The sequence below is a fragment of the Lepus europaeus genome, chromosome X (assembly GCF_033115175.1).
Source record: "Lepus europaeus isolate LE1 chromosome X, mLepTim1.pri, whole genome shotgun sequence".
In the NCBI taxonomy this organism is placed as follows: Eukaryota; Metazoa; Chordata; class Mammalia; order Lagomorpha; family Leporidae; genus Lepus; species Lepus europaeus.
Genome location: NC_084850.1, coordinates 15,676,997 through 15,697,195, shown reverse-complemented (window position 1 = coordinate 15,697,195; position 20,199 = coordinate 15,676,997). Strand labels below are relative to the sequence as shown.

Below are 20,199 nucleotides of genomic sequence, written 5' to 3'. Positions count from 1 at the left end.
CCTTTGCCGTTGGTTCACCCTCCAATGGCCGCCACTGCTGGCGTGCTGTGGCCAGCGCACCGCGCTGATCCGAAGGCAGGAGCCAGGTGCTTCTCCTGGTCTCCCATGCGGGTGCAGGGCCCAAGCACTTGGGCCATCCTCCACTGCACTCCCGGGCCATAGCAGAGAGCTGGCCTGGAAGAGGGGCAACCGGGACAGAATCCGGCACCCCGACCGGGACTAGAACCCGGTGTGCCAGTGCCGCTAGGCGGAGGATTAGCCTGTTGAGCCATGGCACCGGCCTTATTATCACTATTTTATTAATAAGGAAACAAATTTCCAGAGAACATATACAAGGTTATACAACCAGTAAGTGATGGAACTGGCATTCAAAGCCAGGCAGTCTAGCTCTACAATTTGTCTCACTATAATCTACTGCCTCTTGGAAATATCTTTGTGTTTTCATTTACCATCAAGAACACACAAAGAAAATGTAAGGCTTTGCAGCTATTGTGATGCTCTCCACTGCTGATATCAGACTATCATAGATAACTGAGAAGGAAGGAATCCTGTGTAATAGTCCCTCCTTATCTGTGGAGGATACCTTCCAAGACCTCCAGTGGATATATGAGACCATGGAGAGTATCAAACCCTATATATACTATGTTTTTTTCTATTTATACATAGGAGGGAACTTTAAATGGTTTATGAAAAATAGCATTAAAATCAAGTTTGTTTTGGTGCAAAATATTTTGAAATCATGCTTAGATTTTTATACTATCCATTTTCCATGAAATTATTGAAAACATTCTCATATGCATACCTATGTCAAAGTTTAATTTATATACTAGACCCAGGAAGATATTAACAACAGTTAATAACTAAATGGAATAATTATTATAGTATATTGACATAAAATTATTTAAATTTATCAGTTGGCTGTTTTTGGAATTGTCCATTCAGTATTTTTATACTACAATTGAACATGGCTGTGTAAAGCCACAGAAAGTCAAACTAAGGTTGATGGGGACTACTTTGCATCTCAAGAAACAAATGGATGTCTTAGCCTCTGCCCGGTTCATTACGACCTGTCTTCTGTCCATGCTTCATACTGCAGGAATGAAAGAAAGCTTCTCCCATCATAAGGTACAACACTTATTTAGGTTTATTAAAATGAGAGTAGATGGTGGTGAAGAGAAGCTAGAACTCATATCAGATGTTCTACAGAAATGATTCTGAATTTGAGCCAGGATTTGAGAAACTGCTCCTATGCCAGCACTGCAATTAGGCACAATGTAGCACTAGTTTTTTTTTTCTTTTAGATTAAACAGGCTTTCAAATGCAGAGTATTAGTCTAGTGAATGAAAAATATGGGGTAAGCCTTCACATCAGTTCTGCAACTATAGCAATAAAGTCAATGTTGAATTAATTAATGATATTTACTTTTAAGTCACTCTGATTTTGTCTCCATGTCTTCTTCCCTGGTAGAGAAATGCGAAAGAAGAATTTCAAACCAGAATTAAAGCCAGCACTTTGAATTAGAAAGCATATGCATATTTATTAAATAATTAGAGAATTAATTTCCAACATGGTTATATTAGTAAAATTACAACATAGAAGATGGTGATTAGTTAGATTTATCTATATGATTTCAGCTTACTGAGCACAATCTTGCTACAATATTCAGTCATTCTCTCATGCATCAAACATTCACTTACTTGCAGAGCACAGGGCTAGGAGTGACCATTATTATTTGCAGACCTAGTGTTCATTCTGACACGTAAGCATTTAATCAGATTGTAGCTGAAGGATTAACTGGATCAAAAAGACTTTCCAAAAACATCTAAATTTAACCTAGTAATCAAAGAATCTGACAATTATTTAGCACTTACTACATACCAGGCACTGTTTAAAGCCCTAGCAGTGCATTTTCATTTCTAATCCTCAAAGATGCCCTAAGAGGTAGGTAATGCCATCTATCTCCATTTTGTAAAAAACTAAGGTCAATATCTTGTCCAAAAAGCCAAGGTGGTATTTAAATACATACAGACTACTTTCAGAATACATGTTTCTAACCACTACATAAAACGTTTCCAATACATGTTAAAATGCCATCAAAATTCAAGGCTTTAATCTTTATTTTTTTAAGTGTTCAGTTTATAAATGGTGAGCCCCTGTATTATTAAGGAAGAAGTCAAGATGTTTCTACAAAGCTAAAGGCATGGTGCAACCAAAGACTATATTGTTTAAGTACCAAATTTCAGGGCTGCTGAAAAGGCTGTCACCCATACAGGCTGCATGGGTCCTTTCTGTCCATGGAAGGAACATACTTTTTGTCCTTTCCTCCATACTGTAAGTGGCCAATGTCAGGCATACTCAGAGAGAGGCTTGGCTCTATATTTCACTTTCATATGTAAACTTTGTGCTGATATGATCATATATCTATATATGTCTGTGTGTATATATATACACATATATATGTATACATACACATATATATATATGACTTGGTGGGAAGTATAATACATAATCAATTTCTCAATAAATATCAATATTTCCCCCACTTTAAATAACCTGATATATACAGATCTGAACTTATTTCTAAAGGCAACTTAGGGAACAATTATTTGCTTTACTAATTAATTTGTTGCACATTTAATAAGAGATAGGTGCAAAAAGGAATGTACATGCAACTTCAGAGAAACACATCATTTTTCTTAAAAGCAAGGAAGATGTACTAATTATTTCAAAAATGTAAGTATAAATAACATATCTCAGAACCTATAGTATGTGTGCAGCTCTGGTATGGAGGATACAAAGATGAACTGCACATGGTCCCTGCCCTTAGAGAGCTTACAGTCTAGCAAGAAAGACAGAAAGTGGGCAATTACACTTAGACTGAGAAGACATGCAGGATGGCTTGTTATCACATAGCATGAACACTTACCTGAACTGAGGTGTGGGGAGAAGGAAGATGGGGAAGAATAGCTTACCTGAAGGAAGAGGCCTAAAGATAGGCTATTTTATTGAGGAGTAGGAGCCAGTAAAGCAGAAAGAGAGGAGGAAGGGAAGAGTGTTGCAGAGAGAAAACAGTATGTATAACATCCACAAGGTAAGACACAGGAAAAGAGGGGAGACAGGAATATTAGGCTATTGCAGTTGTTAAGACCACAGATGATGTTAGCTTGGACTAGGAAAGTGGCAGTAAAGATGGCAATAGGGCTGGAAAGAAGTAGATGGGTTTGAGATACTTAGGGGATAAACAGCCACAGGAGTTTTTGACCTATTAGAGATGGAGAGTAAGAACCCAAAGTCCCTGGCTTGGGTAACTATTGGAATAACTGTTTTATTAACCAAAATGAGGAAGAGAAGGTCTACAGCAGAGATGAGTTAATTTGGGTTATGTTGAGTCTGAGTTGCCTATAGAGAATTCAAAGTCAGGGGAGGCAGATTGTAAACACAAGTATGAATCTTAGGAGAAAGATCTAGACTAGAGACAGAGATTTAGGAGCTCAAATCCCATTTTACATTTTGTCCCTCACTAGCAATATCCTTCCATAAATCCCCTCTGGACTCAAAGCCAATTCAACCAGTATTTATTACATCCTGGTAGTTGTCAGGCACTGTCCTAGGTGCAAGATTCTCTTTGATACAAAGAAAAAAATGAACAAATCAAAGAACAACAACAAAAAAAAAACAGTTTGACTCTTTTATATGAAAAAATAACATGTTTTGATTTGATCAAATCTTATATGTTTGGCTTAGCAATCAAAAATCTTACAGAGCTGTGTGGAATAGATTGCTAATCCTCAGTATTCACAGATCAATGGGGTAAAATGACTAAGATTTATAGCATAAATAATGATTTGATTTAATTCACAAATGATGATTGATAATGAATAAAATCTTTATCCACCCATGCCATTTATTCATTAAGCTGCTGTCTTCCTCATAAATACATTAGGTAGTCTTAAACTGAAGCAAATTCAAGCCCTTCCCAACAAATAGTTGGATTGTGGAAGACACAAGCACCTCAAAGGAAAGAAAGCCTGATTCACTTTGACATCATTACTTGTTTTTCCTTTTCAATGGGTCCTTTTATAAAAGATACTCAGTTTAGTAGCATAATCTACTTTTAACATAGTAATTTTCCAAGGTCAGTTTAATGCTAAGAGAAGATAGTGAATGACTGTTACCACAAAAGGAAAAGAGTTACTTGCAGGCAGAATTCAAGAATGAGTTGTTGCTGGTTTTAGATGCCAAACTGGTTTTTCACATGTACACAAACTCAGAAAATGTATTGGTGATAAAGAATATAATAAAGATGGGTACCTTTTGAAAAAAGTTTACATGCTTGAAAGAAAGAGTATCCAATTCCCACTGCAGAAAGAAAGTGCAAAGCCATTAAATAGGAATATCAGAAAGAAAAAAAATGAAACCACCCAAAACAAAACATACTTTTGAGTGACTACTGATTTGAGTGTGTCTTGGACAGGCTATGCAGAGCCTCTGTTTCTCAACATAAGGTTCACTGCTGTAAGAACCCTTGAAAGGAGTTGAGCCTTTAGAGAACTACTAAGCAAGAAGCCTTACCCAGAGAAAAGATGTGGTCCAGTTCATTGAGCACTACTCATAGTTTACAATTTTTTACACTTGGTCTTTACAATGACCCTTCAAAGTCAATAGGTATTATTGTCCCTATTTTATAGACAAAGAAACTGAGGCTGAGAGAGGTTATGCGAACTATCCAAAGTCACACAACCAATAAATAGAGCCAGAAATCTAAGTTAGGTCTCTCTTTTGCTTAAGGATATCAACCTATCTTATTTTTATTCCCGTAGCTGCTGATGTTTGTACCGTTTAAAGATTTTCTTGTACTTTTTACTCTTCATTATTGCTGATATTTCCAGTATCTTTGAAATATCTTTAATATAGGCAACACTTCATTTAAAGTGTTTCTTATAGTTTTATTTGTGAGTATATTTGTATTTCATAATTATTAACTATCTAACTTTCATTGCATTAACTGATTTACCTGATTTCATCACCTATTTTTAATTTGATCTGTGTGGGGAATAAGCTGTATTTTTATGATCATTTCCACTGCCATAAGCCTTTTCTGTACTTCAAAGCATTTCTTCTGTACTAATGAGCCCTCTAATTCTATTTAGATCAGAGAAACTAAATTTAGTTCCAGGTTTACCCATTGCACTAAGTTAGAGTCCAAAGACCAAATTACTCTAATAGATTCCAAAAAGGCAACTCAAGGGAGCTATTGGGGCAATAGGACCATCTTATTTCAGAGTGGTTCAACAATATTATGAGGATAATTATTTTTCCATAGAACTTAGAAATGAAGCCAATATTACATGGTTCAAAGTCGTCTACAAACATTAAAACTAGACAATGAACTATGTAACAACAAATTATCAATAAAAGTATTTGGTTTACTAGCACTTATTTTAAAAAGGCAATCTGTCCTATTATCTAAGCCATGCACTTACCAGAAGCTTATTAGAACCAAGTAATACTTTATCATTCTAGAATAGCAGCAAATATGTGCTCGCTTCGGCAGCACATACACTAGAATAGCAGCAAATATGTGTGTATGCATGTACACATATGTGTATAGAAGTACAGAAGCTATCCTCCATTTACTGAAGAAATATGTGACTTTAATGCTGATAACATTTTCATACTCATTTGTAAAGCTGGAGGACTAAGTCTTAAGATGTTTATGACTCTGTACTATATTATATTACTACTGTATTTTACTACTGTATAATAATCTCAACATGACCCCTGTCTTGTGCAATGTAACTTAAATATGACCCAAGATGCTGACATAAAATTGCAACTTATCAGAGTTAAATAAAGAATTTGCTATTTACATAAAGAACAATAAGGTAAACAGTATCAAAGCAAAAAAAGGATAGATAAAGTGAATGTAAGGTATTTTTACCATGTTTAGGTGGAAAAAATGGAGCTCTAGATCTGATCAAATTTTCAGATGCAGGTACCATGAATTGGATTGGCCTCACATGTTTATCTGTCAAGTTCCTAAAACCAGCCTGTTGGTTTTCAAATATGCTCCGAATGTTTTCAAGCTTCAGTTGTACAGTCTGCATTTGAACCTGTAGGTTGCATAAGAATTCTATAAAATATTTTCAGAAGTGGATTCAGTACAAATACTGTTATATTTCTCAGATTTAGACAGTCAAAATATGAATTTATAGTTTAAAAGATAGCAGGAAGAAATTTAGGAAAGTGACAGAAAACAGATTAATGTGTTCTCTTCATGTGGATATAAAACCAAGGTCTCAACCAAAATGACCTGGAAAAGAAATTTATCAAGAATCCATAAAATTGGTCACTGGGTAGAATGATTTTCCCTCTTTGGCTGGGAGGCATAATTGCTGGGAAAGGAGAAATGTTTCTCTTTCCTGTTTAGCATGAGAAAGCCACTAAATTATAAAAGTAGTTAAATGAGTAACAGTGTCATTGTACTCCGTTACATTTTTAGCCTGTGGGACCCTCTCTTTATGGTTCTCCACATTGTAACAGGCTCCTCAGAGCCAATGACGGATAATGCGTTACAGATACTTTAAGGCAGCTAGAGACAATCTTGGTCGCTTCCAGAAAATCATGCAATTATTGCCAAGGCTGTATTTCTGATTTTCTGGGTCACCTCCTAGGATTCAGTGAGGCATGAATTTAGATGCTGCTCCAATCTTAGAGTCAGCTATACATATTAGCAGCAAATAGCATCACACATGCCCTTATCTGCAATGTAAAAAGAGTCCTTCAAGTCATCTCCAAGGGGGCAGGATTCAATGAAACTAGAGCTCTCCACCCTGCTATCACCAGTTTCTTCCACCTACTCCTACTTCCCCAAGAAGACCAAGATTTTTTCTTTATCCCTTCATTCAAAAACTGATAGGAGGCTGGAGCCCTGGCTTACTTGGCTAATCCTCTGCCTGTGGCGCCAGCATCCCGGGTTCTAGTCTCGGTTGCTCCTCTTCCAGTCCAGCTCTCTGCTGTGGCCCAGGAAGGCAGTGGAGGATGGCCCAAGTGCTTGGGTCCCTGCACCAGCATGGGAGACCAGGAGGAATCACCCAGCTCCTGGCTTCGGATCGGCGCAGCACCGGCCATGGCAGCCATTAGGGGAGTGAACCAATGGAAGGAAGACCTTTCTCTCTGTCTCTCTCTCACTGTCTATAACTCTCTCTCTCTCTCTGTCTCTCTCTCACACTGTATAACTCTGCCTGGCAAAAATTAAAAAAAAATAAAAAATAAATTTAAAAAACTGATAGTAAAGCCAGATCTCTGTCCACAGAGCAACAGCTGGTGACTGCAGCACAAAATGATTTAGGGTACAATGCTCCTGACATGAGCCCAATGTTCTAGAACATTATTTGGACCTTTCTCCAAGGATGTACAAGAAAATGTACACAAGAGCTCTTAATATAGGGAAAGAGTTTTTAAGAAAGGATTCAGAGCTCAAAAGAAAAATTACTTTCATTATAAAACAAGCATATGCCTTAGGATTCTTTGATGCTTAACAGTGACACTATCACCCCAATCTTTAAAAGGACTGCCTAAGTGCATGCTGACATTAGCTGTGATTCTCACCCACCTTACTATATTATCACTTTTTAAAAATTGTTTTGTTTGAGAAAAAGTCACCTACCTTGAGTTCAGGAGATAAAATTACATCAAACTCATACTGTAGGGAATCAGGATTATAATTTATAAAGGGCAGAGCCATCTCAAGAAAATTTTCAATGTCTTGAATGGCTTTCTGAACATCCTCTTTAGACTGAAATTTATCAATTTCCTGATTTGCTAGAAGACATTCTCCTTCATCACAGCACTGACGAGCCTGGTGAGAAAAATCAAGAAAAGAAATGTGAATGAATAGATAGGAAATAGATTTGCCATTAAGAGAATAGTTACCATGTCCTGGCTTCTGTGAATCTGATTTGCTTTCAGAGCTATTTAAAAATAAAATTCTCTAGGTTCTGTCCCCAGAAATTCTGATTCAATAGTTCTGGGCCCTAAGCCAGACATCTACACTTCTCCAGAGCTCTACAGGTATTGCTGATACACAGCCAACATTGGGAAGCATGCATTTATTTCATAACAGGTAATTTATTCTGTAGCAGGAGTTGGACCACTTTCTCAACACTAACACCTTAGTCGTATGTTATTTTCTCAAAATCAATAACTGAAATATGAAACTCCTAGCAAGATATAAAGTATATAAATGCTTAATGGTTGCTGAGGATAAGAATAAAAGATTCCTTCCTGGAGAAGATGTATAGATTCAAATGTTTATGTTCAGATATAATATCTCGAAGTGATAACCCTATTTTATATTCCATTTGTAGGATGACCTTTTGATTCCCTGTGTAATCATGAAATGGGTTAGACTCACAAGACATGGAGGAATATTTTCTAGTCACTGTTGACTTTATTTTATTTCATACTGTAATATGAAATGTGGAAGGAGCCTCAGGCTTCAAAAAAATACAACTTAGTCTTCAAAAAGTGTTCTCAGTGCAAACTGTTACCAGTAGAAGCTTCAGAGATGTGCTCAAAATAGAAAGGAAGCCATCACTACCACAACCTCAATGTTCAGAACAGAGGGTAAAATCTGTACTATACTGAATCTGCCATGAATATTGCATATGTAGATGGATTAAGAAGCATAATCAAACTGAGTCCTTCAGATATCTTACAAGTTTAATTCCAAAGCTACACTAGACCCTGACCCTACAACCTGTGAGAAGATAAAATGATTACCATGAGGGAGAGGGGCAAAGTATGCCAGGCCAGGAGGACCTAGGAAATAAAATTATAAAATTGCTCAAAAATGAATCATTTTGTATCATACTACCTGCTGTAGTAGTTTATGCATTTTGAAGGTCCTGCTGAGCTGTATTCGTTTGGCTTTGATCTCATTAATCAAAATATCAGAAAGGTAACGTAACTCATTGCACCTCTGGCAGATTAAATCAAGTGCATAATGGTGATTTGATGCAAGCCTGTGTCCATGCAGTATCAGAAACCGGGACTTTGCTAATAGATCCTGATTTTAAGAAAGAAAGAAAATAATGACTACACAATCTCTGTGCATATAGAGGAAAAAAAATAAAATAATGAAGAAACAAATTGAGCAAGAGAGACTGCTGAAAACATGATCTGATGCCATACTTCTCTAGGCTGCAAAAACACTTACAGTTACAGCAGTGAGGTCATCAGTAACTCACACTGGTTACACAAACTGAAAATAACCACCCTGCCCAGAATGTGAATGTAAATGAGATTTGCCCCTCCTGGTATGTGCAGATTTCAATCAGAATCATATATATATATATATATATATATATATATGTGTGTGTGTGTGTGTGTGTGTGTGTATGGATGAACATAACAGCCAAACAAAAAGTAATATATTTTATATCATTATGCGCTTGCAAATCTCACTATAATTGCCCCTCAGTTGAGTACATAACATTACTGAGCTAAGTCTCACAGGATTTCCAGGTCAAAGGGATCTGAGCAACCTTGCTTTCACCCTGTCAACTACTGACTCCCCCAGTATAGTGATGGACACCTAGCAGGAGTTCAGGAAATTTTAAATAAAGAAAATTGAAGCCCAGAACAAGGAAGTATCTAAACAGGATTAAAATGAGGAGCTACTGTTGAATGGGTACACAGTTTCGTTTTTACAGCAGGCAAACATTCTGGAGAGTTGACCAACACTGTAAATATGCATCACACTAATGAACAAAACAAAATGTTTCAGACGGCAAATTTTATGTTATGTATTTTTAACACAACTAAAAATGAGAAAAGCTATTAAAAGCAAGCAAAAACTGAAACAAAGCCTTCTAGTTTGTAAGCCAGTTTGCCTTCTCTTTCTACTATACCATCACAGAGATCTACCAGCATAATTCTAGAACTGGGTATTGTAATTGCTGCCTCCAAGTTTTTGTTTTTACATACTTATGGTTTACCCCTAAATCTACTTACTTGCTGATAATATATCTTCAAAAGCATCGCTTACCTTTCACATACAAAACAAGAGAATTAAGTCAGAGTTTTTTAAGAACTAAAGTCTTTAGTCAAAGCTTTAAGACCAGCAGCAATGGTGACACTGTCCCCTTTGAGTACTTATGGGTGTTGTGCTAAGTGCTTTATGTACATCTAAATGAATCCTCACCATCCCTCTACAAAGTAGGTCACTTGGGGCTGGGCATTGTGGTACAGTAAGCAAAACTGCCACCTACAATGCCAGTATCCCATATCAGAGTTGGTGCTCTGCTTCTTACCCATCTTCCTGCTAATGAGCCTGGGAAAGCAGTGGAAGATGTCCCAAGTGCTTAGATCCATGCCACCCATGTCGGATACCAGAATAGAGCTCCTAGCTCCCAGTATCATCCTGTCCTAGGTCGGCATTTGTAGCCATTTCAGGACTAAACCAATGGATAGAAGATTCTTTCTCTCTCTCTCCCTCTCTCTCTCTCTCTCCCTCTCTCTCTCTCTCTCCCCTTTCAAATATTTTTTTAAAAGGTAGGGTACTTTATGATCAGTTTACAAAGGAGGACATTGAAGCTCAGAAATAAATTTACCCCAAGTCACACAACTAGAAAGACTTAAATAGATATGTTATGTGAATCTGGGTTTGGTTCAACTACATACACCATATAGTGGGCACTTAACTGATTAAATTCTTATATATTTCCATCATCACCAAGCACCAAATGTCATTTCTGATAGACATTTTTCTCACTTCTCTAAAATAACTTACACCCTTTTCTATTTTGGGGCTTAAAACAGCTTGCACCATTATTTCAGTGGTTTCCCTTTACAACAACATGACACATCTGTAGTGTAATCCCCAGTACACACAGAATAAGACAAAATTTAAATCAATATAATTGTGCCAATTATCCAGAATATTGCTATGAGATTAATCACAGTATGGGTTTATATTATTTAGTCTTCCCAAAACATAACTACTATGCTCTATGTAGAGAGAAAACATCTGAAATGTAATCTTACCTGAGAATTTTCATCTAAATTTTCCAATATTTTTATTTTTTGTTTTATTTGAGCTATATTCCCTGTTACATCAGCCAGCTCTGCTTGTTGGTTGAGTAGAAATTCAACTTTAGTCACAAGCTAAAAATATAAAATGAAGTTTTAAAAGCAAACAAATTATCAAGCACTTCCCCTTTATGTGATGAAGGTTTGTAGGAAATCCTATTAAAGAAAAGTATCAATATGGAAAAATCACAAATGTTGTGAAATATTTTATTTGAGCACAGAAAGAATATGTTAAAATTTAACCTCTTAAATATCAGTGCAAACCCATAACATAAAATACCACTATGTTCATGGGCAGGCATATATATGTGGGCATGTATTTCCACATATGTAGACATAAAAGTATGCACATGTATATGTATGTGTGAATGGGTGGGTGTATTCCCCAGTTCAATAGTAAATGGTCCTAGGAGCAATGAGCACTCCTGGCACCCATATGCAGATCTTTGCTATCATTTCTCAAGAGGAAAGAAAAAAGAGATCCTAAAAGATCTGAGGCAGAATAGCTACAAGATGAGCTTGGAATATCTATTCATGGCAGAAAGTCAATGTTGGAATATGTCACAAGGATAGAGTAGTCAAGCAGTCATGAATTAGACTCTGAAAAAAGTAGGAATCTATGAATCAAAACATTCAATAAGCAAGGAGAAGAAAAAGCTCTTGCTTTGGTAGAATGCCTAGAGGGGACTGATAAACATGAAGGGTTACTAGGATTGGAAAATCATTGTTTAGTAACTGACATAGCAATAAATTTGGCTTAGGCAAGAAACATAAATAGACGTTAAATCTGGGGAAATGTTAATGAGGAACAACGTATTTGTGCTGAAATTTTCTCCACAATCATTTTCTACTAGATACAAGGAGGAAAACTGTACCATACACTGGAGAAATTCAACAACACCCTGACAGGGTAATCAAAATCCACATCCACAATGAGTAGAAGGTGAGCACCATTCACTTTCAGATGTGATATCCTGAGAAAAGTCCATCACTTATGTTGTATTTTAGCTGGTCATACACACACTAAATCTAATCATGAAACAATGAAATGAAGTCCAAAATGAAGATTATTTTAATTTAAAAAGACTGTATTATTGGCCAGTGCCGTGGCTTAACAGGCTAATTCTCCGCCTCGCGGCGCCGGCACAGGGTTCTAGTCCCGGTTGGGGCGCCGGATTCTATCCCGGTTGCCCCTCTTCCAGGTCAGCTCTCTGCGATGGCCCAGGAAGGCAGTGGAGGATGGCCCAATTCCTTGGGCCCTGCACCCGCATGGGAGACCAGGAGAAGCACCTGGCTCCTGCCTTCGGATCAGCGAGATGCGCAGGCCGCAGCGGCCATTGGAGGGTAAACCAACGGCAAAAAGGAAGACCTTTCTCTGTCTCTCTCTCTCTCACTATCCACTCTGCCTGTCAAAAAAAAAAAAAGACTGTATTATTCAAAACGTCAGTGATATAAAGACAAATGTTCTGGGTTCAAAGACACTAAAGGAACATGACAACCTAATGCAATACCTGCCTCCAGATTGGATCCTGGAGGAAAAAGAAATTTCATAAAGGACATTACTGACTCAACTGACAGAAGTGAAACATCAATAACAAATAATATAAAAGTATCACATTGTTGTTAAATGTAGTGAATTCGATAACTACCCTATGTTTATACAAGGGTATTTCAAAAAGTTCATAAAAATAGTATTAAAAATTTGTCTTGGGGCAAACATATTTGAAGTACATAGATAATCTTTTTATAGTATACAGTTTCCATGAAAATTTTGAAAATATTTTATATAGGGGAATATTCTTGTATTTAGGGGACAGGAACCATCATTTTTGTAACTCACTTTCAAATGAGTCAGAAAAATATTATTTGTCAGAGCAATTTATATGTATATATATATATATATCTTTATAAATATATACATACCTATATCTGAGGGAAGGAACAGAAATGATACAGCAAATGTGGCAAAATAGTATCAGCAAGTTAATGTAAGGAGAGTGTTTCCACTTTTCTCATGTTTGCAAGTTTTCTGTCAGTTTGAACTCCCACATTTGTTTTAAGGCTAAACTCCTAAACTCCTATCTGCCCATCACTGAGATACAGAGCATGTCAGTGAGATTACAATACTGATCAGAGATAACTATGAATTGGCATAATAGAATATAACCAGAGGAGAAGAACTTAGTATGGATACAAATGAACACATATGCAGATGTATAATGTTTTTTTAAGTGCTATTTTGCATTTATTTGGTTGGGGAGTAGGGAGAGGCACATACATCTGCAAGGACCAAGAGAAATGTAACCTATTCTTGCTTCAGGGAGTTTCACAGAGAACATGGCATTTCAAAAGAAGGAAAAAGGCTGCTAGCAAATGAGTCCTGTGTCCAGAATGCAATGCTCTTATCCAATCTAATTTTGCTAGAACAAATAGAATACAAAGCAAGTGAGCCATTCAGAGGCTGAAAACAAACTGGACACATACAGAGAGATGAAAAGAGTTTTCCCTGGATTGCCTGTTCTAATACTATGAAAGAGATTGTGAAGAGATTGGTGAAGACTCCAAAAAAAAAAAAAAAAAGGAAGAAACAAAATTTGTGTATCTTTCCATATATGATGGATTATCCATGAGGGTCCAATTGGAATATGCTTTAACCTTTTAAATAATGCAGAACTAAACAGGATTTGATTTCATACATCAGGCTTTTACATAGAAATAAACTTACTGGATAAAAAAAAATGTCTCTTAGATCACATGGTCATCATAGGTACATTATATTTAAAAATCAAGAAAGAAGTTAATATTATTTCCTTGGGAAGCTATCTCACAGCCTGGAAGCACTTTATACCTAAAATAAATTTGAATAACAAACCTCAAGGAAGAAGGCAACTTTGTCCCTGTCATACATGTTCATGCTTAAGCACTTTCTCACAGGAAATGAATAAGCCAAAGGAGAAGAAATTTGGGCACTTGATTATAGGTTTTCTTCATTCTAAGTCAAGATTCACCCTTACTTTCCTCCTTTTTTCTTAACCACTTTATAGCTGTAAGCATCTTGCAATATTGGATTTCTGATCGTTAGGGCTTAACAACCTCTGACACAATGAAAAAAACGTATAAAGAAATGTTTTCACTGACCTCTTGAAAATCTTGCTCAAATTTCCATAGTTGCAGATACTGCTCCATCTTTAATTGATGTTTTTCCCAAAATCCATCAAAAGCTATTTCCATGTCATGTACTTGAGCCAACAGTCTTAACAAATAAAAGTCAAAGAATTCCTTAAAACCAACCATCTGTCTTGGAGGCATGCACCTAGATCTGGCTGGGACATTAAAAATTATAGGCAAAGGGGCAAGCACCATGGCATAGTAGATTAAGCCTCTACCTGCAGCGCCAGCATCCCATATGGGCACGGGTTCAAGTCCCGGCTGCTTCAATTCCAATCTAGCTCCCTGCTAATGGCCTGGGAAAGCCGTGGAAAATGGCCCAAGTGCTTGGACCCATGCCACCCATGTCAGAGACCCAAAAGAAGCTCCTGGCTCCCGGCTTCAGATTGGCCCAGTTCTGGCTGCTGTGGCCAACTGGGGGGAGTGAACAAGTGGCTGGAAGGCCTCCCTCTCTGTCTCTCCCACTCTGTCTATAACTCCTGTCTCTCAAATAAATAAATCTTTTTTAAAAAGAATTATAGGCAATGTCATAGTATATGACTCAGTCTACTTGATTTAAACAATGGCAATCAATGCCCACAGAATTTATTCTGTAAGCCAACTCATATTTGAGACACCCCTGGAAGGAGTTCTCAGATTCTCAAAGGTCTGGGAATACTTTAATACATAATAGAATGCAGCAAAAATGCCCAGTTCTCTTCCAAAAATATAAAATAAGTAACTCTAATCCAAAAAGGGAGTACTCACTTATTAACAGTTTGCCAGTCACCATTTATTTGCTGATGACGTTCAAGACTTGAACTGACGGCTTCTCTAGGCACTTCCAGATTTGTTAGCAGAATTTTTCCTTCTTTGGTCACAGCTGTAAGATTATTCTGTATAAAGGCACAACAGGTTGCATCAGCCAATTAATCACCTTACCTGAAATATCTAAATAGAAGGGAATGTACACCTATGGCATACAGAATAAAAACAGCAGGTTTAGAATGGCCATTGCTTTAATAACTATCTGAAAAATAAAGGAATACTTGAGTACCATAGAAACAAGAGTTGTCAGGATCCAAGAATCCCTTGCTTTTGAGATGGATATTGCAACCACTATTTTGCAAGACAGTTGTGGGCAGAAGTGCCACTTTCTCTGTGTGCACCTTTTCTTGCTGGTAGAAGTTATAGTCAATTCTACTTTATTCAGTTAACATGTCAAAAAATTATTATTTACTTATTTGACATGAAGAGGGAGAAGAAGGGAGGAAGTGGAGGGAGAGAGAGAGAGAGATTTCATCAGCTGCTTCACTCTGCCAAATAACCACAATAGCTCCCCATTGGAGCTGAAGCTGCTGGCAATGATATTCAGGTCTCCCATGTGGGTGGCAGGGACCCAACTTCTTGAGCCCTCACTACTGCCTCCCAAAGTCTACACTGGCTGGAAGCTGTAGTCAGGAAACAGAGCTAAGAATTAAACCCAGGTACACTGGTATGAGACATGGGCATCTTAACTGCTAGGCTAACTGCCCAATCCCTGTTAATATTTTTATCTTTTCAAATAAAGCAGTAGCAGCTCAATAAAGACCACCACAATAGAAAGCATAAGTTCCAAACACATTTTAAAGCACATTCAGATATAGTGGGATGCCTTTCCTATTAATTCTTAATTGTTACCACCTACTCCCTGCCTTAAGTCTTATCATTTTACATTTGGGTTTAATTCATTCATCATGAATCATATGCTTCCATTTAGAATGTCTTGTCCTTAGAGTGAGTAAAAAACATAGACCTTCTTTACAAATCTGAGAGTCATCTAGGATCTCCTTCAGGATGTCCAAGGACTCCCCAAAATTTTAAGCAAAAATTTGAGTGTACACATATTTTGGGGGAACAAGTTCAATGACAACACCACCAGTATGAATAAGGATATAAATATTAAGAACTAATGTTTATAAAGGGCCAACTGTATGTCACAGGTTTGCAAAGCTATTTTATTTCATTTCATCCTCATAATCACCAGACACCATCATCAACCTCCAGCTCACAGTATTGATAAGGAAATTGGAACTCACAGACTAATAAAATTACACAACATCAGTGTTTGTGAGGAGCAGAGCGTTCTTTCTTTAGACAAAGTTTTGCTTTTAGATATGTAATTTGAAAATTCAGTTTCCTTCTTCTTAACTAAACATATCACCTCTACACTAAGCTTGAAACTGCCAATGCATGCAGCACTTAAGCTTTTTAAGAAAGGTGGCTACAAAAATATTTGCTGATTGTCTGAAGTAGAACTCAGAATCCTTCACAATCCAACACTCCAGACAGAACTAAGTTAAGAGAAAATCAATTTGCCACCCCTGGTCTACCATAGAAAAAAATCAAGAGTTGGTAGACAATGGGCAGGCATTTGGTACAGTAGTTAAGCTGCTGCTTGGGGTACCCACATCCCATATCAGACTGTCTGGGTTTGACTACCAGCTTCTCTGCTTCCCTTCCAGATTCCTGATAATGTGTCCTGGGAAGCAGCAGATGATGCCACAAGTACTTGGATCCCTACCACGTACATGGGAGACCCAACTGAGTTCAGGGTTCCCGGCTTCAGCCTTGCTCAGCTCTGGTTATTGGAGGCATTTGGGAGGTGAATCAGCAAATGGAAGATTCTCATTCTCTCTCTTTCTCTCTCTCTCTCTCTCTCTCTCTCTCTCTCCCTCTCTCTAATAAAATGAAAATTTAAAAAGAACTAGTGGAAACAAGAAATCAACTGAGAAATGTAGCCTTGGTGACAATACAAGTTCATGGCAGAAATGGCGTAAGAAATCGAGTCTCTCAGGATATTCTCCCATCTCACACTTTACCTTTGGAGGTTAAAACACAACACCTATCTGACTCTAGATTTTTACCTCACTTTCCAAATGAGGGGGCCTTTCCATAAAGAATACATGGCCCAAAGAAAGTGATTATAGCTTTTTTTATACTGGAGCATTTAAAAAGCACTTTATTTCCAAATACACAACTTCTCAGGATCCTGCATCATTCACAAAGGAAATGCCTAGATATACCATATCCTGGACATTCTTGTCTTGTAAAATTTTATTTTTAAAGCTTTTTACATGCAATTTAAGTGTTTTTTGTCTCCTTTTACACAACAATGGCGTAAAATGGATACCATAAACACTTCTAGAAAAAGACCATTCAAAACTTTTCTCTGTCCAATCTCAGACATACCTTCAACAGATGATACCTTTCAGCACGAATTGCCAGAATTTCTTCTATTGAAGGAATATCACCTGGTAGTTCAGTCTCAGCCAGTTCAGTTCCAAAGGACTGTAATATCTGAGCCATTTCTTTCACTGTGAGAGCAAAATTTTCTATAGCCTGTAAAGAACCAATGATTCTTTTCATTTTAAGGAAACTCTGCCAGCACATCAAAATGTGGATCAGTAATCATATTTATTTTTATTTTGGAATAACAAATAAACACTTATACTATGAACTCTCATCTGAAGGAAATTTGGCACTGGCCTTGGCAATCAACTCTTAACTTTGCCTCTAAGCTTCTAAGAAACTAAAAGCCAGGCTTATAGTCTTCTTCTTGCTTTTATCCAAATTTTGATGTTTATTTATTGGACGCTGATGAAAACTGTTTCTTCTTTTTTAGGGAAACTGCTTCTTAAAGATGTCATGTACTGAGTAATTTGTTTTATGCCCTTGAAAATCAGTGGTTTCTTTATTAACTTCTGCCATTGAAAATCTGCTTTATAACAACTTTACTTTTGAAAGAAAGATGAGAACAGCTTTTTGTTTACTATCATTTATGCACAAGCATTAGCATTCAAAATAAGATGATGGTCTAAGGAAATTGGAAAACAACTTTGAAATAAGTACTATAGCAGATTTGAAATTATCATCTCAAGGGCACAGTAGGTTAACGCCCTGGCCTGAAACGCTGGCATCCCATATGGGCACCGGTTCTAGTCCCGGCTGCTCCTCTTTCAATCCAACTCTCTGCTATGACCTGGGAAAGCAATACAAGATGGCCCAAGTCCTGGGGCCCCTGCACCCATGTGGGAGACCCAGAAGAAGCTCCTGGCTCCTGGCTTCGGATCGGTGTAGCTTCAGCCATTTCGGCCATCTGGTGGAGTGAACCATCGGATGGAAGACTTCTCTCTCTCTGTCTCTCCTCTCTCTGTGTAACTCTGACTTTCAAATAAATAAATCTTTAAAAAAAGAAATTATCATCTCGAAATTTCTGTTGCCCTAAAATAGCAAGTAAGGGTTTGTTGTTTATTTTGTTTCCAAAATCAGTTACTCACACAAAGAGGGGCAAAATGTAGAGACCAAATGACCATCTGTTTAGCAGGCAGCTCAAGGTATCTGCTTTTTTATTTAAACCTTTATAGGTTATAAAAGCAAGAGATGGCTAATTTTGACAATAAACTTTCATATGGGTAGATGAATTTTTGAACGAATGCAATGTGACTGAATTTTTGAAGCAACTGTCGTGTGAAGAAAGTAAGTAGAGAGGAAAATGGAACTCTGATATCATGAAACAGTATTTCCTTTGGAATGATTCCCTTATTTAGGGGATTTGATCAATCACTGACAGAAAGTAGGGCAAACTGCAAAGACCACATGATACTTCAATCACAGATTCACACCTGGACAGTGCACAGATGTATTTGCAAATTTCTAAAACTAAAGGACTCTTTGCTACAAATATAATTGCCTCAGGAGCATTACTAGGATGAAGAGATTAACAAAATCACTTTTATTTATTGAGTGTTTGCCATAGGCTGAGCACTGTGCCAAACATTCTGCATTTGTTATCTGATTTAATAGTTCCAGGATCACTATAAGGCAAGGTATTATTCCCATTTTATAGTTGGGAAAACTGAGATTCAAAGATGTAAAAATCAGCAATGCCAGGATTTGAACCCAAATCCTTTATTTCTTCGAGTCACTACATGGCCACAGGAAAAGCGTGGGCAGATTATGATCTCCTTATTCCCTAGGCCTCTCCTTCAATTGCCATCCTCAGTTAACTCTTCATCGTTTCTAGATAATTTCCTATGGAAAAAAAGTCAAGATGTTGAATTATATATGTATTTGAAAAATAGGAGACCCAAAATCCTGTTTTTACCAAATAGGAAAAATTTCTAGAGCTAGTTTAAAAGCTAATATGAACTACAGGCTCTACAGGAAGGGCAAAAACAACATACATTTCTGAAGATGATCCATTCACTGTGGCAGTACTGCAAGGTGCCGCCTAACTCAGGGGTTAACTGCTTGTCATCAATGTATGCCAGCAAATCACTAACTGAGCTCAGCATAACAACCTATATAAATAAGCAAGAAAGATACTGTAAAATGAACTTTAGCAGACATTTAGCAGAAAATTAGCTTTTATAAATAGTTCTAGCAGTTCTTTCCTGTACATGCCCCCAGACATGTAGGCAGGACCTTCTTCAGGTAATAACTATTTTTATTATAAAACATTTCTCCACAAAGCTAAACTGTTCTCCATAGAAACCAAAACATTTTATTCTAGTCATGTGAAAGTTTGCATTGTTCATGGTCAAGCTTTTTAAAGAATGCTATGCCCAGAACAAAGTAATTAATAATAGTAATTAATAATTACCACATTCTGTGGTAATTAATTATTTATCAACATGGTCTGATTTTTCAAAAAGATCAAAATTTAAGAGACCTCTATTCCTAATACTAAAACAAATAAAAATATCTTTTAAAAATGAAACTCTAAGCTAGTTCAGGTCATAAGTTCATGGAAGGTCAAATAATTTTTACTAAAAATAAAAATCCCTGATTATATACACATACACACATATATTTTTATATATATATACACACACACATATATATAACATATATGGCATATATTTCAGAAGGAATTGCTTTGTTTTAAATCGATGACTCTATACCATTTTTAACATT

At 36.9% G+C, this 20,199-nt stretch overlaps 1 protein-coding gene across 1 annotated transcript in view; it reads right to left on the bottom strand.

Moving 5' to 3' along the window:
- Positions 1 to 20,199, bottom strand: part of MCF2 (MCF.2 cell line derived transforming sequence) — a 179,639-nt gene that overhangs the window by 41,050 nt on the left and 118,390 nt on the right. The window contains exons 7-15 of the mRNA XM_062182994.1: positions 19,467 to 19,583; positions 17,473 to 17,622; positions 15,010 to 15,137; positions 14,233 to 14,347; positions 11,050 to 11,169; positions 8,879 to 9,070; positions 7,670 to 7,861; positions 5,942 to 6,113; positions 1,423 to 1,460 (exon numbers count right to left, since the gene is read on the bottom strand). Of these exons, the coding sequence (XP_062038978.1) occupies positions 1,423 to 1,460; positions 5,942 to 6,113; positions 7,670 to 7,861; positions 8,879 to 9,070; positions 11,050 to 11,169; positions 14,233 to 14,347; positions 15,010 to 15,137; positions 17,473 to 17,622; positions 19,467 to 19,583 (1,224 nt within the window). The remainder of the gene's footprint in view (positions 1 to 1,422; positions 1,461 to 5,941; positions 6,114 to 7,669; positions 7,862 to 8,878; positions 9,071 to 11,049; positions 11,170 to 14,232; positions 14,348 to 15,009; positions 15,138 to 17,472; positions 17,623 to 19,466; positions 19,584 to 20,199) is intronic.